At 42.2% G+C, this 24123-nt stretch overlaps 2 protein-coding genes across 2 annotated transcripts; one reads left to right on the top strand and one right to left on the bottom strand.

The window, feature by feature from the left end:
• Positions 1–850: 850 nt before the first annotated feature.
• Positions 851–13089, top strand: HAL (histidine ammonia-lyase). The gene is made up of 20 exons (XM_085046875.1): positions 851–1219; positions 1649–1709; positions 1879–1906; positions 2202–2276; positions 2375–2447; positions 2531–2597; positions 2782–2819; positions 2904–3029; positions 3506–3645; positions 5091–5138; positions 5746–5893; positions 5978–6073; positions 6189–6247; positions 7030–7110; positions 7722–7787; positions 7888–8053; positions 9977–10111; positions 10683–10791; positions 10884–10953; positions 11395–13089. Exons 1-20 carry the CDS (start codon positions 973–975, stop codon positions 11536–11538), a joined length of 1977 nt encoding a protein of 658 aa, XP_084903001.1. The 5' UTR covers positions 851–972; the 3' UTR covers positions 11539–13089.
• Positions 13090–13455: 366 nt separating this feature from the next.
• Positions 13456–22015, bottom strand: AMDHD1 (amidohydrolase domain containing 1). The gene is made up of 9 exons (XM_085046894.1): positions 21842–22015; positions 21180–21286; positions 19851–19915; positions 18998–19275; positions 16673–16898; positions 15572–15696; positions 14643–14736; positions 14085–14245; positions 13456–13712 (listed from the first exon to the last, which is right to left on the bottom strand). The coding sequence occupies exons 1-9, from the start codon at positions 21976–21978 to the stop codon at positions 13598–13600; spliced, it is 1308 nt and encodes a 435-aa protein (XP_084903020.1). The 5' UTR covers positions 21979–22015; the 3' UTR covers positions 13456–13597.
• Between the last annotated feature and the right edge of the window lie 2108 nt (positions 22016–24123).

Raw genomic sequence — 24123 nt, 5'->3', positions numbered from 1 at the left:
GGTCCCACGTTAACATTCCCTACAATAATTGAACCCTAGGTAGTCCCTTCATTTGTGAACACTGGTGTGGGTTGCATGGACTTTGAGTGGTTTTACTGTTTTGCCTTTAAAAACAGGTATTTTCAGTTTCTGTGTGTACATGGTTATTGCTAACCTTTTTGGGTTTTTGTACCATCTTAGCAGGTATCTCCACATCTTTTCCTCTGTATCTTCTGCCTGCAAAGGACGCATGACATAGCAGCACTGGGCTTGATAAGTGTGCAGGTGTGGCCTAGTATTTGTTGATACCTGTTCTAGTAGCACCTTCCAGAGCACAAGGGAAAATGTTATAGAAGTTCATTAATCTTTTCCTTACCTACAGTAAAAAATTGTTTCAAACTTGAGCAGGGGACCAGTCAAAGCAGGCTTGCTACCTCTACTGTCTGCTTTTATCCTGCTCTGGATAGAGATGTAAAATTATGTAATACAATCTTCTTTCAATCCCAGCAGAGCAGCCCATATTCCCAGGGTGCCTTTCTTGCAGCCCTGTCCCTCATGGGGGTTTTTGTTAGTGTGATTCACTGCCAGGTGATAGCTGTTAACTCTTGTCAAAGCCTTATGTTTTTAGAATAGTTGCACTGTGTCTTAGTCCAATTTATGTATTCCTGGTACTTAAGCTCCAGCTCCTGGATTTTTATTTCTATATTCCTAAAGTGATCTTTGGAATAAAATTCCTGTGGCAACAGCTGGGGGGTTGTGCCTTTCTTGAAAAGGGTGTGTTCCCTGGGTTTGGTTTGATTGGATGAAGTCAGCCAAACACATTGATCTCGTTTATTTACAAAGGTGAGGATGTTGAGGGTGGAGTTTTGCCTCTATCTGATTGCAACACTGGGCTCCAGATAGGCACAGCTCTTCAGGCCATCGCGTGCTAAATGTGAGGCTGCTGCACACTGCAGCCCTTCTTGCCCAAGGAATCATTTTTGGAGAGAAACCATGCCGAGATACACCGTGCACGTCCGAGGAGAATGGCTGGCAGTGCCCTGCCTAAGCTCCACCAACACCGTTGAGTGGCTGGGAAAGGAAGCTGTGAGACGCTACATGAAAAACAAACCTGACGATGGGGGATTTGCCTCAGTGGAAGAAGTAAAGTTTTACATTCGAAGGTGCAAGGGACTTGGCTTGCTGGATCTTGATGACACAGTGGGGGATGCTCTAGAGGACAATGAATTTGTTGAAGTTGGTAAGCAAAACCGTAAGCATTGTGTTGCAGAATGACTGTGTTGTCATCTGAGTCAGCAAACTGTGGCTTTATCTAAGTTCACCTAAAATTGCACCTGAGATATTGTCTACAGTTTTATGGGGAAGAAAGCCTAATAATTTAAGAATATTTAGTTTTTAGAAGCAGAACTATATAAAGGTTAGAAGGTAGAGGATTCTTTATACATCTTCTATATATAGAGTCATATATAGTGTAAGCTGTTCTGCCTTTGCCTTTGGCATACCTTAAATAAACGCATACTTCCTTTTTATTTTTCCAGAAGCAAACAAGTATGTTCAGGGCTGATAACTGGAAATTAGAATTCTTATTGCTGTGAATTGTAATAAATGACGACTTATATGAAGAATGCAGTTTAATCCTGTATGTATTTGCTGTGCATATTTCTTCTAGTTATAGAAGGAGATATAATGTCTCCAGATTTCATACCATCTCAGCCAGAAGGAGTTCATTTGTATCCTTTTTGAGTGCTTTGTGAAGCTTTTACAATTGCAGATTTATAATTTTCTAGATTGCCTGGTGTTTTTAGAATTCCTTCATTCTTAAAACACAGTGCCAGCTGTAATTGAGTGGTCACTACCTGTGACATCCTGTCTGCCTTTTTTCCTTTACAAAACTTTCAGATACAGCAAATACCGAGAACCAGAAGAGGTAGGAATCACCAATGATTTTACAGCTCGGTAACAAATCCTGCTACTCACCAGAAAATGCTGAGAGTTCAGCCAGGGCAGCATTCACAAAATCAGGGCCTGTTAGATTGGCTGGGTCTAGGGCACTGAACTATAATGTGCTTATTATGTTTTTGTTACCTGGGTTCCTGTCCTATGAATAAGCATGAAGAAGCTTCCAGTCATTGCTGAGTTTTGACTGTATTTTTTATTTATTCTGATTATTAAGAAACTTTATGTATCCATGTTCCAAACTAAAAGATGGTTCTTTGGTGTAGTATATTTCTTTAGATGGCAACAGCTTAACAACGGAGGACTTGGTCAATTTAGGAAAGGGGCTCTACAAGATAAAGGTAAAAATTCTGAACAAATGCAGCTAAAAAATTTATGTTTCTTTTTCTACAGCTAAATAATGACAAATAAGCTAATATTTAAACTATTTATGTTTTAGCTCACACCCGAAGCTGAAGCTAAAGTTAAACAATCACGAGAAGTGATTGAAAGAATTGTAAAGGAACAGAAGGGTAAATATTTTTACTTTTAATATTAATTGTTTAGAAAACTTTGTCAGATTCTCCCCTTAACCAGCAGTGTATGTTTCTTGCAGTTGTTTATGGAATCACCACGGGTTTTGGAAAGTTTGCCAGGACTGTCATCCCAAACAGTAATCTGAGGTATGCTGTGTTTGCAGCCTTCTCTGTCCTTTCTTTTCAGAAAGGAAGGAGAGGAAATAGTTTGACCCTGTAGTTGTATAATCTGGGATTAAATGAGAAAGCTGCTTCAGTATTTTCTTCTGGTTTGTGCAAAATAAAACCTGATGAGACTTTTTGGAGGTTTAACCTTTTTTTTTTCCTGTAGGGAGCTTCAGGTGAACTTGGTTCGCTCACATTCTGCAGGTAATGAGAGATTGCCTGGTGTTTTCCTTTTCTGCCCCTGTTGGTGGCAGGTGAGTGACTGAGAGGGTTCTGTTACTGTTTCAGGTGTGGGGAAACCTTTGACCCCAGAGAGATCTCGCATGCTGCTGGCACTGAGAATCAATGTCCTAGCCAAAGGATACAGTGGAATATCCCTAGAAACCCTCGAGCAAGTTATTAAAGCGTTTAATGGTAAAAATATGCTGAAAGAAAATCTTCTTTTCCCTTTTTTTTTCCTTTTAATTGTTAAGGGTGTAGCTCTATGGGTCAAGCTACAGATGTTGGTCTTTCAACTTGGTAGTTGTGAGAGATCAGGACTAGAGCCCCTAAAATAGAGTCTTTGTGCTGCACTCTGTTACAGCCTCCTCCTCCTCCTGCTGCAGCGGGTGAAGGAGCTGCAGTTCAGTGTTAAGCTCTGCAAAAGAAGAGGAACAGACAGGTCCCCTCCTTGCTTTTCTGCTCTTTCCCAGGCTCCATTTCTTCATTTTCACATGTTTCAGTGTCCAGAGGACTAGGATGGGGAGCAGAGGGCTCAAAAATGATTTCTAAGAGTAGCCCGGTGTTTAGTGGAGTCAGAAATTAACCACACTTATGAGTTGGCTTCTCTGTTTTCCAAGGAGTGTGTCAAGGGAAGCCTCTAAAAGGAGTGATTTTTGTTTTCTTTCTAGCATCCTGCCTTCCTTATATCCCAGAGAAAGGGACAGTTGGAGCCAGTGGAGACTTGGCCCCCCTCTCTCATCTTGCTCTGGGATTAATTGGAGAGGGAAAGATGTGGTCCCCGAAGAGTGGCTGGGCTGATGCAAAATATGTAAGATTTGTGCAGCTGATTGGGGATTTTTCTGCTTGCTGACTCATTTTTCAAATGGCATGTAGCTTTGAGAGAAAGAGAGCTTTTGCTCAGATTAATAACATGTAAAAATCTTTGGATTTTCTATACTTGTTTGAATTGGGACTAGGTTCCCTTTAGCTACTCATCCTCTTATTTGAGGGAGATGGATCCCTGGAGAATGCAATAACTGACCCACATGTCACTGGAGCAGACATAAATAAGCAGCATACTACCCTAAAAAATATCACACCATAGTATTGCAATACAAGATACCACAATGACATAATTTATGAACTGGAGAAAGGGACAGGATATGATAACAACTATGGAAGAATTATTACTCTATCTTCAGCTCCATGAACATCAATGCTTTTCTAACAAATCCAAGATCACCTCTCAAATGCTGAGAGAACCTGGAGGTTTATTGGAGGCAAGAATTTAGTAAAATTTCTACTGATTTTTAAGGGCTTTAAGTAAATACACAGGTTTGGATATTTCATTTTTGATAAATTAATGAGGGTTACAAGGAGCCTTTATAGATCATTCTATTCACAATATGGAAAAGTTACAATGAAACTAGTTTTTAATCAATTGTTATTCAGTCAATAACACATCAGCAGATTGATCTTGTGCTAAGTATCTCCAAGTCTGGCCCCTTCAAAGTCTTTCAAGGAAGTTTGTTCTGCTACACCTATCACTTCCATCCATGAATATTTGAATATCAGACTTATTAATGGATTGATAGGAGTACATCACTATAGAGTGGAGAAGTTTTGAGGACTACACAGGGAGAGGAGTGGGGAGAAAGCAGCCCAGTGTGTCCTGGACCTTCAAGAGCAGAAGTTATAGTTGTACATTTCTGAGATGCATTACCTCTTCAGCTGGAAAGGGTGAGAGGATTAAATCAGAAACAGGTTATGCTGTTTCTCCATTTCCCACAAGAGCAATTGCCCTATGGAATACACATATACAGAATAAACTGAGTTGGACCCCTCCTGTCACTGGAGATTTTCTGTAGAAAGGATTAGGGGATCATTTATAAAGGAATAGTTTATGCCAGGCCAAAATGCTGTGAGGCAGGGTGTAGGCAGAACTGCCTTCCCAAGAGGTTTCCAGCCTTGTTTCCTATTGCCCTCTCCCAACATCTAGAATGTGGTAAATGTTAATGGGCTGTGACAGTACCTTTCTTCAGTGCTCCTGCTACGTCCTTGTACTGGCACTAGGAAATAAGGTGCTAGTTTGGAAGCTATTTATTTAGTCTAGCAGAAAAAACCATGTTATATGTTTGTGATATAAAGCTCTTTTTCTCCCATCACTTAAGAATTTTTTTTAATATTTCTGTTCATTGAAAAATTTAAGTTTTAGTGACTTAGTTACTGAAAAGTATTTTTCATTAAATACCTTGGTATTAAACTCCTTCACAGGTCCTGGAAGCCCACGGACTGAAACCAATTACCTTGAAACCAAAAGAGGTAATAAATTACAGTGATGCTAGCTGATGAAAATGAGCACTGTCGATAACTATTTGCTTTATATGTACAATAAAAGCGTTAAATGAATTAATAATAATTTTAAATCAAGCTTCAGAAAGATATTAATGAAGTGTTATGAGGAGTGGGATTCACCTCTCCTAGTGTCACCCTACTCGACTTGCAATGTCAGACCCAAGCTTGGTGTTCAGCTTGGCTTTGTGGTCAGTGGAGACAGACAAGCCTCTTCAGAAAGCATTTTGTACCATCCTGACACAGCTGTCTAAGAAGCACCTTCAAGGCACCCATGGCCCTTTGGCCTTACCAGGAGGTCAGAGGACTCACTTGAAGCAGGTATCTGACTTGCTTGGAACTACAGGTGCTCCAAGGGTATCTACAATTACTTAGCAGGGTCATGAGCTTTGACACTTTGTGTAGCAAAGATGCTCAGTCAAGCTGTGCATTTTATGATTTCAGGATGGGCCAAGAAGCTAGGCAAAGGTCTTTAACTCCTTCATGTGAGAAGGAGAATTATTGCAGATATGGGGAACTGTCACAGCATGTGGAATAGCTGCAGTGAATTTGCTCGACATCTGCTCTCTCTTTGCAGGGTCTGGCCCTGATCAATGGGACACAAATGATCACCTCGCTGGGCTGTGAGGCTGTGGAAAGAGCAGAGGCTATAGCGAGGCAAGCAGACATCATCGCTGCCCTTACACTTGAAGTCCTGAAGGGCACAACGAGGGCCTTTGACACTGGTGGGTACTGGGCCTTCCCTGTGTGTTTGCTTAACAGCTCCTGACAAGTGAGGCAAAGCCTGACAGCCTGACTTGTCTCACTAGATATCCACGCCGTGCGCCCACACCGAGGGCAGGCTGAAGTGGCCTTTCGATTCAGGTCCCTTCTGGATTCTGACCATCATCCATCAGAAATAGCAGGTGAACAGTCTTAACCTTCACCCTCTTGGGTTACCAGGACAGGCTGCGTCCTTCAACAGGACCCAGTGCTTTTGTCTAAGGGGTATTTGGGGTTTGCCCCCCTTGTTTCTTCTAGAGAGCCACAGATTCTGTGACCGAGTTCAGGATGCGTACACGATGCGCTGCTGCCCTCAGGTAAAAACTGACTTTTATATCCTTCCATAACAGCAGATAAATGATGGTGAAGTTTCCACCTCAGAAGAACTGTCAGTTATGTGCTGTCTGACTCTGTTAGAGGGTGTGGCTTTATTTTGCTTCTCCTTCACTTCAAAGTAGTATTACTGTAGACATGTAGTTTGTTGATAGCGTCCAATGCACCCATAGGCAGCATCTAACAAAGCTGTATTCAGATCTGGAAGAGGCATGGGGTTGGAAGCAGAGGGAAAGAGTTGATTTCTGTGCTTGCAGATTTTGTAGAGATTTTCTTCTGCATTGATGTTAAGAACATGAACTGATTGTTTCCAAAAGCCAACAGAGTGTAGTATCTCAAATGTATTGGAAGAACTCAGTCCATGCATTTTAACAGGAGCAAAGCTATTAAATTGGTGGAATTAATGGAAGTTAATTAATTAATAAGAGGTTTTGTTTTCTGTGAGTCTTTGTAAGACTACTTCTTCCCTCATAACACTTCTGCCACTGAATAAACATCTCCCATTTTGGTAAAACCAACCAAAATAAGTAAAGAATGTCATATTCAGATTATTCTTTTGGCAAAACCATAACAATAGTAAATATAATCTTTCAAGTGTCTAGGATTGGCAGTGATGCTCCTCATATTAAAAGCAAATCCAAGACCATCCTCCATGTGTGAAAGTCGAGTGGGATGATGGGAAAGATGGTCCTTGAATTTCAGTCAGCATCCTGAAGGTGAACTAAATGCAAATGCTAAGCTCAAGCACTAATGTCTTTTGTTCTAGGTCCATGGAATTGTAAATGATACAATTGCTTTTGTGAAGGACATAATAACGACTGAAATCAACAGCGCCACCGACAATCCTGTATCTTTTCAATTAATTCATTACTACGTAAAATTCTGCTTGGCCTTTTTTATTCTTCTGTATAATACTCACCCAGGAGGCAAAAAAGCCATAACTGGCTTTGGTCAATAACTGCCACTGGTTGCAGCAACAACCTCTCTTCCATTCCCTATGACTGCATTGGAGGATTTCTGTCAGCACTGCAATGCATGGCTGCATTTCTGTCAGCATTATAATAATGCTGTACATAGCATCCTATCAACTGCTGATGAACATTATTGCTTGTAATCTGTCCAAAATGGTAACTGTTGGGGAAAGGATCTAGCAAAGAACTGAAAATCTCTGCTAGGATCTGAGCAGATGGATTTCTTTGCACCCCTCCCCACCTTCAATCAAAGACCTCTCTTTATGTAGCTTATTTGAAAAAAATACATGTCAAAATTGTATCTACAAGTTTGGAGAACTGATATTGGGTCTTCATTTCCTGAAAAGTGGAAGTGTGGATGCAATATAATGTGCTTGCAAATAAAAGCCTATTGGCACACTCTTTCAGTTAAGATATTCCAATTTTGGGCAGGTATCTCTCATGTAAACTATATTTCACTTGTGTGTGCCTTAACTTCTCCTTAAAGATGGTGTTTGCTGAAAGAGAAGAGACCATTTCTGGAGGAAATTTTCATGGTGAATACCCTGCAAAGGTAATTCGGCATTTGAGAAAAGGAAAAGAAATTTGTTTCTGTTTTGGTTTTTTTGCATGTTTGTTTCTGTCATCTGGTTTAATGAGATCATCTTTTGTAGGCTCTAGACTATTTGGCAATTGGTGTGCATGAACTCGCTGCAATTAGTGAAAGAAGAATTGAGAGGCTCTGCAACCCCTCACTCAGCGAACTACCTGCATTTTTAGTCACTGAAGGAGGTCTGAACTCAGGCTTCATGATTGCACACTGCACAGCAGCTGCCCTGGGTGAGTGCTTGAGCAATGCCATAGAGAGAGCAAGCTGGAAAGACTGATTTCTTTCAAGACAGATGTCATCTTATAGTAGACACAAAGATATCTGGTTCCTGTTTTCTGTCTCTTCTCCACGTTTTGTGCTGTCTCATAAAGTGTGAGCATTGAGTGCAGCTGCAATTATTTCAGCCCAGGAACACACTGAAACGAAACATCACTTCAGTTTTTCCTCTAGGACTCATGACTAAGGCAACAAGAAGCCTGCTGGCCTCTGGGATACTGCAGTTCATAGGTTCAGGGAAATACAAGCCAACATAAAGATAAACACGCAATGAGAGAGAGTAAATTTTAAAAGATACAAGCAAACACAGGAACAGAGGATATCAGATAAATGTGTAGATAAACATTCTGCAGAAAACACAGTGAATTAACCATATCAATGTTCTAAAGGAGCCCTGCCTAGCGGCTGGTTTGGGAAGTGGGTCTGGAAGAGGAGCTGAAATGCTCATCCTCTTGTTTAGGGGCTGGAAGCTTTACCTTATGGCTGGGGAGAGTTTAGGATGGCACCAGGCCTCAACTAGTTGGACAGCTTCAGGTTTCACTGCACACTTCTGCAATTTGGAGTGACAGATTCTGGGGTGTTTGTGGTTTCTGCTGCGGGAAATGAAAATTACAGTCCTGCCTCTGCTGACACTAGGAGTCCATGGGTCAAAACCATCTCATCCTGATCAAAATAGCCAGGATCTTATCTGAACTGAAGTTTGAGTTCCTTTTTTTTTTTTTATTTTTTAAATCACTAATATTTTTTAAATCACTCTGCCAGTTTCTGGGTTGTTTGTGTATCAGCTAATATTTTTCACTCCCAGGGTTAACAGGTAAATCTGCAAAAGATTTGCAGCATTTTGCAATGCCACTGGATGGGTCTGTCTGTCCCTGCTCCAGCAGCTCTGTGCTTGCCAGTCCGAGCTGTTTGCAGTGGCCACATGCAGCCTCTCTAAGACCTGCTGTCACCTGCCTAAATGTGCCAGCTGGGCTCTGGTCCTAGACTGTGTCACTCCAGCCTATTTGCAAATGGTGTCACCACCTCTCTGTTGCTCTTGTTGCTTTTCTGAAGCCTCTAATTTGGCGAGGGCATTACACAGCATCCTGCTGGGCTTCAGAAAGAAAAGGCCGAGTGCAGCCAGAGCGCTGTGAATGCACACTTCATTTTTTCTCTTCTAAAGAGCAATTCTCAACCTCTAATTGTCATTGAATGGTGCCTAAGGCCTTTCCTGCAGCTAAATTCCCGTTGCTTTTGGGTGCAGCATGAAAAATTACTTCAGATCTTGCACCTGGCTTTCAAAGCTGGAGTGCTGTCACCCCCAGGGACATGGGCAGCCTGGCAGCAAGGTGAGGGTGGGAGAGGATTTCTATCACACTGCTGCATCTTTCTAGAGGAAGTTCTGGAAGTGCCTCAGCTGAGATGAGCAGACCAGATGCTGATCTTCAGCTGTACTCTTGAAAGTAGGGAAGGGGCAACATTTGTGACCAAAACCAGAGGGAGCCAATGCTCTTTTACAGAGAGTTGCCCTAGAGCAACAGGCAGGACCAGGCTTGTGTTTCAGTTATGCTGTCTACTCTTCTTCTTCAGTATCATTCAGGCCTTTGAGCCACAACAGCTCAGACCTGGAGATGAGGGAGAGAAGAGTGAGCAGTCGTTCTATATTCAGTTAATATTTGCATCTAAAGACTGATACTGGTTGCTGTTTTCAGAGGCAATGGTAGTTTTCAAGGTGGTTATTACGGATTACTCAGTCCAGGTAAAATACAGATGCATCCTCAAAAGAGGAGCAATAGTTGGACCCAAGGTGATGGACAGGCTCTTATCTCCACATTGTCCATTGCTTCTCCTGTCTCATGTCGATTCTGTCCTACATTCATTGTGCTGGATTTCTGCAGTTTCTGAGAACAAAGCCTTGTGCCATCCCTCTTCCGTGGATTCTCTCTCAACCAGTGCTGCTACAGAGGATCATGTGTCCATGGGAGGATGGGCTGCAAGAAAAGCTTTGAGAGTCATTGAACACGTGGAACAAGGTAAAATTAAAATTCTGATTTCCAGACAGACCTTGACTCATGAAAATGAGGCGCTAATACCAATAATGATCAGGTGTGAGCCAGGCAGATACAGTGCAAACTTCTCCAGACAGAAGGCTCTCTTCCAAAGTGCTGTCATTTCACTGGTGTTTTCATGTGGGCTCTTGCAAGCTTCAGAGGCAGAACTCCCATTTTTAGCTCATGCCCCTTTTTCTCAGTGCTAAAGAGGTTTTCTGATTTATGATGTACATCAATTTGAGTATTCAACCCTGGAAGAGATTCCTAGGGATTTAAGACTCCAGTGACCAGGAGTTCCTGGTACATTTGAAAGGTCTGTACAACAGAGCACCCAAAATGTGCTTGCTGAAATGCTGGATACTGCCCCCAGCACCACCCATGAAATGACCCTGCCACTGGAATGGCTCTCTGGGATGTGTGGATCCACTGCTTTTTCACATTGCCTGGAACCATATCATATTAGTGAGAACAAAGGCCAGGGATAGCTTTCCACAGGAAACCTCGCCTTGAGGTGTCCTTGCCAAACATCCCTTTCGCTATTCTTGTTTTGCAGTCCTGGCCATTGAGCTGCTCGCTGCCTGCCAGGGCATTGAATTCCTACGCCCTCTGAGAACCACAACCCCATTGGAGAAGGTCTACGACCTTGTGCGCTCCGTGGTGAGGTAAGAGCAGATAAACACCTTCCCCAGAGGATGCCTGCCCAGAGAGAGCTGCTGGCAGTGCTGGTTAATGTTTGCCCAATGTCTGGTTACAGGCCCTGGATAAAGGATCGCTTCATGGCCCCCGACATCGAAGCAGCTCACAGGCTGCTCGTGGAGCAGAAGGCGAGTGTTGGCTTTTGGCACGTACAGTAGGATTGTCTAGAACCCTTTTTCTTTGTCCATGTCAGCTGCTGGTTTTGCTGCTCTATCCTCTTGGTGGTCAAGTGGTTTTGTAGCAAGTGGCAGTGATTCTCTCCCAGCTATTGCACTCAGAGCATTAACCTGGTGACAAGACAAGACAAGACAAAGTGGTTTTGCCTTGAATCTTTTCACCTTGTCCCCTTGGAGCTGTATCCTTTCCCATCCCTTGTCCATTCCATCTTCCCTAAACCTCCTATTTTCTGCCTTTTGGTTCTGCTTATCCCATACAGCATATCTACATAGGTTTCCCACCTCCACCCCAATAACTTTTCTACTACAGGGTTTCCTGAACTCATGCATTGATGCTGTAGCTGACCTTTTGTTTTGCCTCTGACTCTGCTGTTTCACTGTCTTGTTTCACAGGTGTGGGAAGTGGCTGAACCTTACATTGAAAAGTACAGGAGGGAACACATCCCTGAATCAAGACCCATTTCACCTACAGCTTTCTCCCTGCTGAGAATGAGTGCAGATGATAGTCATAGCCACAGGCATCAGAATGAACTTTAAGTTTGTTGTGATCCTCTGGAAAAGAGCAGATCCTTTCCAGAACCTTCCCTGAGCATGGCCATTCTACTCAAACTCAATGTGGTTTCTCCAGGTGACCCAGAGGACCTGACTGTCTAGCTCAGGAGCACAAATAGATAGTAAAGAAATGTCTTGCTGCTTTTCTCACGTGTGAAAGACAACTTTGTAATGATAGTGTGGTTTTGACTGAATTTCATTAACTTCTGAACACAAATCATTCAGACTCCTGCTGAAACCAGTATTTGTTTTATCAACTCTTTTTTTGTTTTCTCTTCATCTGTGCCAATGACACCAAACAGCCTAAGTTGGACTCCCTTACTTTTTTTTTCCCCTTTCGGTAACTGCTGTGATCCCCTTCATTTTGCCACAAGCAAAATTATCTTTACAGTTAATTCTTCTCTCTTTTGCAGATCATATGTGAGGTACAGGTTCTTGTATAACAGGAGCATTTTTACAGCAGGTGGTTCAGAAATCAGAAAGCTGTGTGCATAAGAATGTGCTATGGAGATCATTGCTCCAGAACAAATATATTATTTTCCAGTGATGGGCCACACTTAATGCAGCTTTCCAAGAGCCATGGGCTCACACCTGCAATCAATAAACTGAGGCTTCACATATGGATGTGGCTAACTATTTTCCTCTCATATGTGTGATGATGAAAATGTAAAGCAAAAGCTTAATTTGGAAATAAGTAGGACAGGTGACAGGGGCCAGAAAAGGAGGAAGAGGAGGTGTAGGAGCTGTGAATGTGAACCAGTGCTGAGGCAAGACCTATTCTCCCATGGCTCACCAGGAATCTGCCTGTCTGCCAAGGGCTCTGTCCCCACAGACAAGGTCATGACGAAGTGTGCTCTGTGTGACAACCCTGACCTCTGGCACGGGCTTTGTTTTGCAAGGGAAGACTCAGGACATGGATTTCACATCATGGTGCAGTGATGACATAGGGGATGGCTTGCAGATTTTGGGTGTTAACAGATGTGCCCAAGGAGCATAATAATGCTCATACATGTTTGTGATGGTTGTTAATCAGAACAAGACCATTGTTCTTCCTCAAGGGTCTGGTTCACTAAAGCACTCTGCTCAGTATCACAGGTTATGTCACTGCTTATATCAATAATTATTTTTGATGTGAAGTCCTTCATGCTTGTCAGGTGTAGTTTTATGACTTCACCTTCAGAAAGTAAATCCCTTTTGCTTCCGCAGCCACCACCCATTAGAAAATTTGAAGAAAAGGCTCAGTCCATGTTCACTGGACTCAGTGAACTCACTCTCAGTTCAGAGACCCTCCTACCCCAGAACCTCTACTTAAATACTGCAAAAGTTAAAATTCTCCAGAGCTGTATCATCCTTTTTTCTGCATACTGCATTCCTACGATGGTAGAAGCTCTGGGGAAAAAAAAAAAAAGTAGGCAGCTGAAAGATAAAAGAAAGAGTGCTTTGAAAAAAATCAGGCTCCTGAGTTTTGGCATGGCTTTGAGAAGGACTTTATCATACTTAACTTACCAGAATTACATTAAAACTTCCACAAACAAATATGTCTCATGTTATTTCAAATTCAGCCTGGAATAAATAAAATCAGGTGTTTTCTGGAACATCTATATGACACTGCATGTGACCTTCTCCCAGCACAGCCCAGGGCTATCCCAAATGTGCATGCTTGAGCCCCTGTCCCTCTGTCACAGGCTACTTAACATCACACTCCCCAGTAAATCTTACCTGGATCCAAATGTTGTTTATTCATTGCCAGTTTGTTTGGGTTATTTCTAAATATAACAATATTATAGATTAATTGTATAGGAAAACACTTTTTGAAACTATCTTATTTAAGATGGATGCAATTAGAAATTTTTTAATTATGCTGGAAAGAAAAAAAATTGACATGAAGGTGCACCAAATGGGTAATGCTTGATAAGGTTTATTTGAATAAGAGTAAGGTGAGCAGGCAAATAATTTCCTGGTGAATACAAATCTGATTTGTCTGTTGCTTTGAAATACTCCATGCAAATTTGATTTTAGTAGCTTCCTAAATTACTGTCTTCTCTCAGTAACTGCTCATTGTCTCACACCTCTCATTTTGATGGACAACTTTTCCTTTAACTATAACGTAGTTGATCAATGTTTCATGTCCACCAAACTGGTATATCAAGTGCTCCCACCTAAAAAGAAAAGATGTTTAAGAATATATAAACTTGCATAAGAGCAGGTCACATAACCAGCATACATGGCAATTTTATAAGATTTGCTTGAAAATAGGAAAACACTATTACATGTCTGCATGTTGTCTCTTGCTGCATGAATACAGTGAGCCTATCAGTAGAGAATTTGTTCCTCAAAATAAGCACATGCCATGTTTAGATAATTTGTAATTGGGCATGGATTATTTGTAATAACAGCCCCAAAAGTCTTAGGCTTTATTTTTCACTGGAATAATTAAGGAAAATGAAAGTGGGTCTGAAATGCTACCAGCATTTATTCAGTGAAGACAACTAATGTGAAAGCACATTTCAGATGTCAATGGAAGAACAAACCTTGATGAATTTATGATAAGAAGATCCCCCTGCTTGCCGACCTCCAAGGAGCCATGTGTGTCTGATTTTCCCAGAGCATAAGCTGCATTAATGGTGGCAGCTGCCAGGGCTTCATTCATTGACATCTTCATGTTCACACAGGCCAGATGCATCACCATGGGCTAGCAGGCAAGGAAGGGGAAAATGGGAGTTACCAGGAACACAAAGCTGTTTATGCTTCAAATCCCTAAGCACACTCCTACTTCCTGGCCCAACAGGAGTTGTTCTGCACAACACAAATATTGCCAACTCCAAAGTAAGAACTCTAAAATCAGTAGCTTTGAGAGCATTTTGACTAGACCTCTCAGTGCAAATGAAGGATGGAACCCATTCTGGTTTCCAGAATTTCTGTTGAAAACTACCAATACACACAAACAAGCACAGGCAGCTGTCTGTGTGGGGTGTACAGCTCTCCTTGCACATATGAAGGCTGTTTTAAGTGTGCAAGACCTATACACAAGTTGTGCTAGTAAGAAATTCCATAATTTTGTGGTGCCATAAGTATTAAGAGTAGCTTACCATTGAAAAACAGTATGCATTAGGATTAAAGTCACTGCCAAGAGCAACTATAACGCCTTCTTCCAACATTTTTCTAGCTTGAGGTTGCTTCAGCCTAGCGGGAAAAAGAAACTTATCAATACAATTTGCTTAGCTATCATACAATGCTTTACAAGGGCAAAAGTCATCTTTCACACTTTCAGTTACACTGATCTTTTTTGGAGATGGAAGTCCAAATTCTCCTCTTGCATCCCTGCCTGTCACCCTATGGACAACATAAATTGGAAGTTTGATCCACTGCTCTTGCAGTAACAGCATGGGGCAGCAGCCAGTATCAACCACCAGGCTCCAGGCCACTGGAACTCTGGTATTTATCCAGACCTCAGCCACTTCAGAATTTACAAGATGAAAATGGTAATTTCTCAAAAAACCTAATTTTCTAGCTCTTACAGCTTTAAAGACAGGTTCCCAAATATGAGCAGTGGCACATGCAATGCAATAGGCCCTTCCCAAATATTGAGTCCTTGAGTTTAATCTGCATACATCAGAGATCTTTTCATTTAGCAAGTATAATGAAAAAGATGTTTTCAATAACTTCACTATCTGGAATAGCCATTTCAAAATTGTCCAACCCCTGGAATAATCTGTGTAGGTGTTAGCAGGGGTAGGCACTAGGAAATACACTCCCTAGGAAGTTTTAGCCATAGTTGCTGTAAAGCCACTTCAAATCTACCATGAGGCTTCTCAGTAATCTCACAGATTTTTGAGGATTTCCAAAAAAATAAGACATAAGGAGGCTCACTCAGTTCTCTGTATGGGTGATTGTCTTCACAAACCCAGACTGATCCTTAAGGCATAGATACACACTTATGCTTTTACATTAAAGGACTGTAAAACCACACAGATGGATTTGCAGTTACAAAAGTTTCCCTTCCATCTGGTGGCCTTACCTCAGCATGTAGGCTGTTGTTGGTAAGAGGACAGCAGCACACTCAGCTCTTGCCATCGCTGCAATACCTTCATCACTGACTTCTTCCAGGTGGCTGATGGCCAGGGCTCCTAGTTCAGCTCCAAGCTAAGTAAATTTGCAAGCAGATTACTCACTATTCTCAATTAATTCCGTTTTAAAAGTTTTTTTCCAAACAACTGGAGGAGACAATTCACTATTAATGCAGAATTTACTAGAAGAGAAACAGTAAAAAAATTGCTTGAAAGAACAATGGGAATACAGAGACAAAATATTTGTCAGTTTACTGCAGGAAAAGTTGATCACTTTATCCACTCACAGAGTGGAATCACACCCTCAGGGGTGTTTTCAACAGCCTAACACACAAACTATGTGAGAACCATGGATGAAAACATTAGCAACTCCTCATCATAAAGGATCCATCAGAAAATAGTTCACAAAACTGAACACTGCCCTCAGTGGGGAAGCCAAAAAGGTCTGTATGATCAACCAAGTATTTGGGTTGGTTTGGTTTGTTGTTTTTTTTTAAATACAGCAGATAATAACCCTAAAAGGAGCAAGCAATGTTTAAACAATGCCAAAACATGGTCTCAAAGTGACTTTCTCTATCAAGATATTTGGGAACCTAGTCTTGACTAAACCATCTCTCTGAGTGTGCTCAGATATACTGATATCAGAGTAATGAGACCGCTGAGTGTGCTCACTGCAATTTGACTTGTTGCTTCTAACAGGACACTTAATGAAAAAATATTTTTCAAGTTGCATAGAAACCATGTTTTTGTCCTTCTTGTGTTCAAGAATATCAACCTTCCCAGTCTGTATCCCATGTGGAAGATAAGCAAAGTCAATGTTTGATTAGCCAGAGCATGTTAGTCCCAGAGGTCAAGGCTTCCTCCCATGTCCTTACTTCCAAAACTGAACAAGGACTGCTAGTCCCATCATCTGATAGAAAGAGATGCCTATGAATGATCTATTTCATGAAGCCTTAGAAAAGACAACCTCAGTTTTGAAAAGTGCAATTCTTTCACAGATTGGGCTCTCACAGGAGCAAAACTGGCTTAGCTGAATGCTAAGAAAGACATACCTCAGCAGATTTCATGGGATGGAGTTCATCACCATGGAAGTTAATCTGTAACCCTATATCTTTTCCAGCTTGAAGTATTCTCCTTGTAGACTCCAGATCAAAGACTCCCTTCTCACAGAACACATCTATATTGTTAACATGTATTTCACCACTTAGTCTGAGTTCTTTCAGTTTAGGGAGGTGGTTATTGATAATGTCATCTGTGGCTTCAGTAGCAGTCTTCCCTCTAATGAAAAGGAAATGTTACAGAGCCATATGAGTAACATCCTCGAAGTCTGGCACACATTCAAGCCATACATGCAATTGCTAGATTACTTAGGAAATTATGTAAATATTAATCACAAAAAAAATCAGATTAAAAAATTAAACCCCACTGTAATTCATGCACTCTAAAACATGAGCTACTTTCCATTCAAAGAATATTAGATTGTATTAATGAATGTTTTTATAAAGCTTGGCATCTTGGATGCTAACAAAGATATGGGATACTTTAAACAAATTCTTCTGCTTTCCTGTTCATATACTCTGACATCCTTATGCTGTATTCTAAAATATAAGTATATAAAATATGTAAATGAGTATTTAAATATGTTAAATGGTATTAATGTAATGATTTTATTCAGGTATCAAAGCTCAAAGGGGATGTGCAGTATAAGTAATTATTTTTAATTTATCTCTCCTCTTTTTATATCATTCAGAGTGATGAACAGATAATTGTTTCTAATCAGAGTGGCTTCGGCTTTGATTTGCCAAAGTCAGAATCATTTATGAATCCTCCATTACACAAAGATAACCCAGGAGACATCAGTAAATGCCTTTGAAAGACCAAAGAATCCCAAAACATGCAGTTGAGCTAGTATTTTCCAATTTTAATAGCTAAAGATAAGGGATGTGCAGCAGCTAAATGTCTGAGACATCTCAATGCTCATTCCAGGCACTGCAAGGCACACAAAACTGGCACTACACAGTGCCACACATGGCTGAGGTGGGAGTCATGCAAAGGAAACAAATCCAAGAAAGCAAATTCTGCTTGAATTTCTAAATCTTGCAGAGCAGAACCCTTTTATCGTTCACTTCTCACTGAAATAGCCACTGGGGTTGCTCAGCCTTTGACCATGCCAAGGCTTCTCCCTTTTCTCTTCCTACTCAGCAACCTTTGGAGGAATTTGGGCTGAAAGATCAGGGCCAGAGCCAAGACAAAACAGAGGGAAACACTAAATATTGCTTTAAAGTATTTCACTTTTTGAGGAATATAATGCCCCAAAATGCAAAACAAAACTGCTGTTGTTTTAATGCAGAAGACTTCTGCTCAGGAAACCACTTTGAAAATGTCTTGCTAAAGTTGAAAATGGACCAATGAACACTTGCCAATAAAAAATAATAATTTTTTATTTTAGACATTCACCAAATTGTGACTGTGGTTCAAAATAATGACTGGAGGGACCAGGGAAGAACTGCATATTTCCTCCTGGTCAAAATGAAAAGCCAGGCCAGCGTCTAAGTTTGAGGGATAGCAAAAAATTCAAGCAAAATATTCTAATTGAAAATAAAAGAGAGTATTTAAGAAGACCCAAACTGGAAAATACAGATTACTCAGTATTTCCTTCAGGAGATTTCCTTTGTTCCTTGGAGTGAACATGTTCTTAATAAGTCTGCCTCCATCTCACATGCCTTATCTGGCATCAGCCTAGCACTTACTATGTCAAAATACCCAGCTAAAACTCATTAATTCCCTCATACATTGAAATCTGGTGACACGAAGATGTTATTTTCATCATAGAAAAAAAAAATCAAAGTGAGAAAGGATTTTTGTGATATGTCTACTTGAGCCATCAGAATAGTTGTGATCAAACACATCTTCTACTCATCTCATAGCTATAAGATGTATGCAAGTCTTCATTGCATGGAAGCATAATTAAACTTTGTTTATGGAGGTATATAAGGATTAAACATGGTATTTTTTGTTGTTAGCTGGCCAAAATAAAATCTCATGGTAGAGACTAAGCTTGAAGAATAGCAGCAAATGCAAACAGAAGAACTTTCTGTACAGGAAACCCTCTAATCTGTGTTATGTTCAGTGTGAGCATCAACTGGAGGCAGGGGCTCTGTGCTAAGCCTATGTTTGCATTTAGGAGTCATTAAATAAGGTTCCCCTGCCTTCCTTCAAAACAAAATTTAGGCGAGCCTCCTATAAATACTGGCTGTGGGTTCTCAAGTGTGTTGTATTTTAGCAGCAAGGCAGAAGAAACCTTTCAGAAAATAGCAGCCAATTTTCAATGCAAAGCAGCCATTCTTAACAAGGCAAAGAAAAGCCAAGTGCATTACTTGGGCACAGCGTGAGCTCCGCAGTACGTTGAAGAAATGCCAATATCCATGGATTTCCTGGCTTGCTCGATCACCCTGAGCATTTTGAGCTCTGTTTCCAGGTTTAGGCCATATCCACTCTTGCACTCCACCAGCGTGGATCCTGCTCTGAGCATGCACTGCAGGCGCTGCTGGAAAGTGCTGAGCAGCTCATCCTCCGTGGCCTCCCGAGTGTGCTCCACAGTGAAATGTATTCCTCCCCCAGCCTGGTGGATCTCCATATAGGATGCACCTGCCAGCTTGGGTTTAAAAAAAGAAAACAAATAACAACCCCCCCAACAAAATTAGCTATGAACTGTGCATTTTGAGGTCTTTTCGCAGTGAGAGAGACATGGAGAGGAGGAAAAAAAAATCCCCATTAATTCTTCTTCCCTCCCCCTTTTTCTTCTCTCTCCCTTCCACTTAAGTGAAGAAATGATGTAAGAAGTGCCATAAAGAGAATTACTCTGAAGATTTCCTTTCCCCTAAGTCCAAGAGGAAAACCGATCTCCAGCCCAAAATTCATTTATGCATAAAAGAAAAAGGGTGGGGGAAAAAAAATCAAGATTTAGATGGTACCAGAAGGCAGAACCCCTATATTGCTTCAATTTATGCAAAAATATATCAAGGCTGGCTGCAAAGGATGAAGGTACACTCTTCTCTCAGCCTACCAGTATTCGAAAATCATCTGTCCTGCTTCAGGTAGATTATCTGACAGAACTTATACATTTTTATATAAAAGAAAGATGAGAGTCGCTAGGAAGTAGAAATAGTTATACATTAAAAAAAGGAGAAATTAAAATTAAAACCCAGCAGTGTAATATTATGCTGTTACCTTCATTGCAAACTCATGAACCCTATCACCAGCCCACACTGGATGTGTATGTGCATCTATGAGGCCTAAAGGAAACAAATGAAATGTGCACTTGAGTTACTTCACTGTGTTAAATTATGAACTTGCAAGCAAATTAAATAGCCAGCAGAAGCTCCCCTAAAAGGTCTCAATTGGTTAGAGAAAAATAAAAATCTAACCAGCCAAATATCTAGGATTTTCTCCACAGGAAATTAATTTTATTTCAATTTTTTTTAGGTCTGACACCTTATGCAAAATGCCTCCAGATACATGCATCAGCTGTTGAGGTTTTTGTGTTATTTTGATAATGTTTTCAAACTGTGGAAGAAAGGACAAATAACAAATTTTGAAAGAGTTCATTAGTCTTTAAGCCTGTACTCTTTAAGGAAGGCAAACTTCATAGGCTGGGCTTAGCACACCAGACTTCCTGTAGCAACACTTCCTACAGTGTGAGCCTTTCTACAAGCTCTGAAACCAGCACTGCTGAAGGGCAAGGCCACTGCAAGAGAAACAGAGGTCTGACAGCTCACCTCATAACACCACTCAGATAGTTTAACATGCAATAGACTTGCCCATCTTTTGAGAGTTTTTTATCAGCTGAAGTTGCAGAATATGTGAGTCAAAATCCCTTTTGCCTCCAAACATCTGTGGGCAGGATGGGCAGACTGAGCTCTGTGGCTGAATGTCTGATGGGCCGAGAGAGTACAGAAAAGAGCAGTGAATCTGAAGGGTCTCTGTGGGCCAGCTACATTCCTGTTGTGATCCATGGTACAGAGGAACAGATCAAAAGCCAAAGCAAGAGGAGACAGAGCTCCACCATGAAGCCCAAAAGAATCCTTGAATATCTCCAGTAAGGAAAACTCCACTACCTCTCTAGGCAATCTGTTCCAGTGCTCAGTCACTGCACAGTAAGGTTCTTCCTCATGTTCAGCTGGAACTTGCTGTGCATCAGTTTCTGCTCATTGCCTCTTGTCATGCTGCTTGGCACCACCAAGAAGAGCCTGGAAACATCCTCCTGACACCCTCCCTTCAAGATGCTCGCAGACATTGATTTGGTCCCCTTTCGAGGCTGAACAGACCTTACTCTCTCTGTCTCTCCTCAAAAGAGAGATGCTCCAGACCTTTCATCATCTTTGCAGCCCTCCACTGGACCCACTCCTGGAGCTCCATGTCTCTCTTGTCCTGTGGAGCCCAGAACAGGACACAGCACTCCAGATGTGGCCCCAGCAGGACTGAGTAGAGCAACAGGATTACCTCCCTCAACCTCCTGGCAGTGCCCTTCCATTGTATCCTTATGAAAAGTACACCTACCTGGTAACACACACTTCCCAGAGCAGTCAATTATCCTCTCAAAGGTTGCTTCTGAAAACTGATTGCGAATAACATCTGCCTGGCCCACAGCTTTGATACAGCCATCCCTGCAAAACACAGACAGTGAGCAAAGAATGTGTGTGAGCCTGTTCAAAGGTCAAGTGCTCAGTGACAGAGCTCCTGTAACAAAAGGGACAGTCCTTCAGCAGGACTGAAGATGCGCATGTGGAGGTGGTTTGCTCATTTTGCAGATGCACAGGAAACACTGGGGTGATGCCATGCATTTCAAGCTGTTTGCCACAACACTTGTCCTCTGCTCAGATCCCCCTGGATGACACCTTGGTACTCTTCTGCTCTAACTCCTGCTAGGTATCAGTTTTTCTCCTGTGCATCAGTGAGCATACAGCATTGCTCTAGCAGGTATCTATCTGCAGATCACTGTTCCCTTCACGGGAATTAAACTGCCATCACCTGGACCTGCATCCTGCCCCGTGCCCTGGGAAGCCACAGCGATCAGCCTCTTTGGGGCTGATCTTTACTTGAACAGCAATGTTCTACCGGCAGAATCTGAGGATGGTCCCGGGAAGCCCGGAGCGCTCTCGGGGGATCCTCCCACCCTCGCACGGAGCTGCTCGCCACCTCCCGCCCGACCCCGCACTCACAGCCCCACCACCAGGCTGGCTCCCCGCAGCACAGCCAGCCTGGCAGCGCCGTCCCGCCGCAGGTAGGGCTCTCTCCGGCCGCACACCAGCACCAGCTGCTGGGCGTTCTCCAGCAGCAGCCGCTGCCCGCCCGCCATGCCCGCGGCCACCCAGTGCCGCCCGGCTCAAAGTCCCCGGGGCGGCGCGGCCAGAGCCCCTCCTGCCCCCCGCCCTGCCCCGCCTCGCCCGGCACCAGCCCGACCCCGCTCCGCGCCCGCCTGGCTCTGTCCGAGCCGCTGCAGCCCGCTCCAGGCCAGGGATGCCGCGCTGGGTTCGCTCCAGGGTAACGGGACGACATCCGCGCATCGCGCTGGCTCACCATCAGCTTCGGAGCACCGCGTTTTCCAGCTGGGGCTTCCCGGAGCTCTCAGCCCGCACAGCACCACCTGGAGATTTCTCTTTGCCAATAGGAGGCTCTGATTTGGGAGCGTTTGTTTGCCCACATCTCCCCTCCCCGGCGCCCGTCACCTCTCCAGCACCCATCACTTTGCCAGCGCCCACCACCTTGCCCGCCTCCCAGCAACAGCCCCCGAGGGACCAGAACACCTCCCACCGAGCCAGATGGGCTCAGGCAGACATTCATTTATCCCGGCAGACACTAATTTATCCAATAACGAAGGGTTTGTGCCATTCTGCTGCCCCCTACAGAATGAGGGATGGGAGAATCAGGCAGTAAATACTTACTCCCAGCACGGATTTTTTTGTTTTCTTCTCTCTTCCTATCTTCACAGCAGCTGTAGAACCCCAGTATTTCCCAGCTGGAAAATTGAGTATTTCTAAACAAGTGATCCCTCAAACACTTTTCTGGGGGTGGCAATCTTCTTTAGACACCTTCTTTGCTTTTAGAATCGATTTTAAATGCTGGTAACACATTTATGTGCACATACAGATTCATGTACAGCAGAACAGTTTGATATCTTCCCTATTTACAAAAGCAGCAGAGGTCACTAGACCTTCAGGATCAAACATAGAAATTGCATCACATGGATGAAACTGCCTTGCAATAGATACAAACTAAATTGCAAATTTGTTATGTACCTTTGGCTTCCCTCATATCAGATTGGATCTTAACATCACAAATACTTTTTGCATAGTTCTGCAAAAGTGAAAATACTTTTTTTTTCTGTGTAGAACCTTGCATCTCTCAAACCTTGTAAACAATGAATTTGCTCAGATGAGTTTTCTGAATCCTCTGTTCCCAGATTTGTCTCTGGCAAATTCCATAATGGCCTGGGGAAGGGGAGACCTTTTGGGGAAACACAGTTTGCCCCAGGGGACAGTTTGGTTCTGCCTGAGCACAGTGCAACCTTGCCAACCTATGTGCCTTGCTTTCCCTTTCACAAAAGCTGCAGCTAAGGAAAAAGGAGCTTGTGTGCACCTGTGTGCTGTCAGGAGTGGGATGTGGCACCTCCAGACAGAAACTGGTACAATTCCAGCATCTGGGCTTACAGCCAAAGCTTGTTGTTCTTTGTAGTCTGTCATCTGCACAATACAGAACTGGAGTTTGCAGTGTTTTGTCTCTTAGCAATGATAAGGATTTAGGATCTTGTCAGGTAGGCTGTGCACTCTTTTTTGCATATTCCTAGGAACAGGAAAGTTTCCAAGTAAAAAAAAAACATCAAGCAACCTACACTCAAATGAGTAACACACAAAAATAAGCTCAAAACTACATGTAGTATGTATCATGCCTTACTATTTCTGGGCTCTTTTTGACCACCTTTTTACCCAATTTAATAAGGTTTTTTGCAGGGCATAATCTTTTCCTGATGCAGTGCCCTGCTACTTTGTCTCCAAGTTCTTTTATCCTATGAACAATCTGAACAACGCAATCACATGAAAGCATTTTTCTTTTTAGTTACTTTATGCACATTAAACTTAACATGTAAAATCACAAGCCCTTTTATCTGTGTCTTTGATACACACATAAGTGAATGTTTGCAGGGTTTTTGCCTTTTGGACTGGCTCCAAAGAGGTGAAAAATCTTACTCCATACCAACTAAGAACTGTAAAATAAAGAGACTGCTATGTTTTCCTGTGTTTCAGATGGGAAGATGACAAGTATTTTTTATAATACTTGCTTTTAATTTTAATATTTTCAGCTTTGAATTGAAACAATTACCTGTTGCTCCTTCAGCATTATGTTTCCAGACACCAGTAAAAGATTAAAGACCTTTTAAAGGGATAACTTTCTCCATACAAAAACACAATAGGAAAAAAATAAACATCTTACTACAAAAGTATGA

Source organism: Lichenostomus cassidix, chromosome 1Aa (assembly GCF_008360975.1).
Source record: "Lichenostomus cassidix isolate B80296 chromosome 1Aa, HeHo_3.0, whole genome shotgun sequence".
NCBI classification, from domain to species: Eukaryota; Metazoa; Chordata; class Aves; order Passeriformes; family Meliphagidae; genus Lichenostomus; species Lichenostomus cassidix.
This window is presented reverse-complemented; position numbering and strand designations above follow the sequence as displayed.

What these genes read in the sequence shown, in the direction of transcription:
- HAL (XM_085046875.1), top strand. Translation starts at nt 973, where the DNA reads ATGCCGAGATACACCGTGCACGTCCGAGGAGAATGGCTGGCAGTGCCC. An exon ending in CGATGCGCTGCTGCCCTCAG is followed by an intron (nt 6,248 to 7,029) that starts GTAAAAACTGAC and finishes CTTTTGTTCTAG; the next exon opens with GTCCATGGAATTGTAAATGA. An exon ending in CTTGTGCGCTCCGTGGTGAG is followed by an intron (nt 10,792 to 10,883) that starts GTAAGAGCAGAT and finishes GTCTGGTTACAG; the next exon opens with GCCCTGGATAAAGGATCGCT.
- AMDHD1 (XM_085046894.1), bottom strand. Translation starts at nt 21,978, where the DNA reads ATGGCGGGCGGGCAGCGGCTGCTGCTGGAGAACGCCCAGCAGCTGGTG. An exon ending in GCCAGCCTGGTGGTGGGGCT is followed by an intron (nt 21,287 to 21,841) that starts GTGAGTGCGGGG and finishes TGTGTTTTGCAG; the next exon opens with GGATGGCTGTATCAAAGCTG. An exon ending in ATGCATACTGTTTTTCAATG is followed by an intron (nt 14,246 to 14,642) that starts GTAAGCTACTCT and finishes CTTGCCTGCTAG; the next exon opens with CCCATGGTGATGCATCTGGC.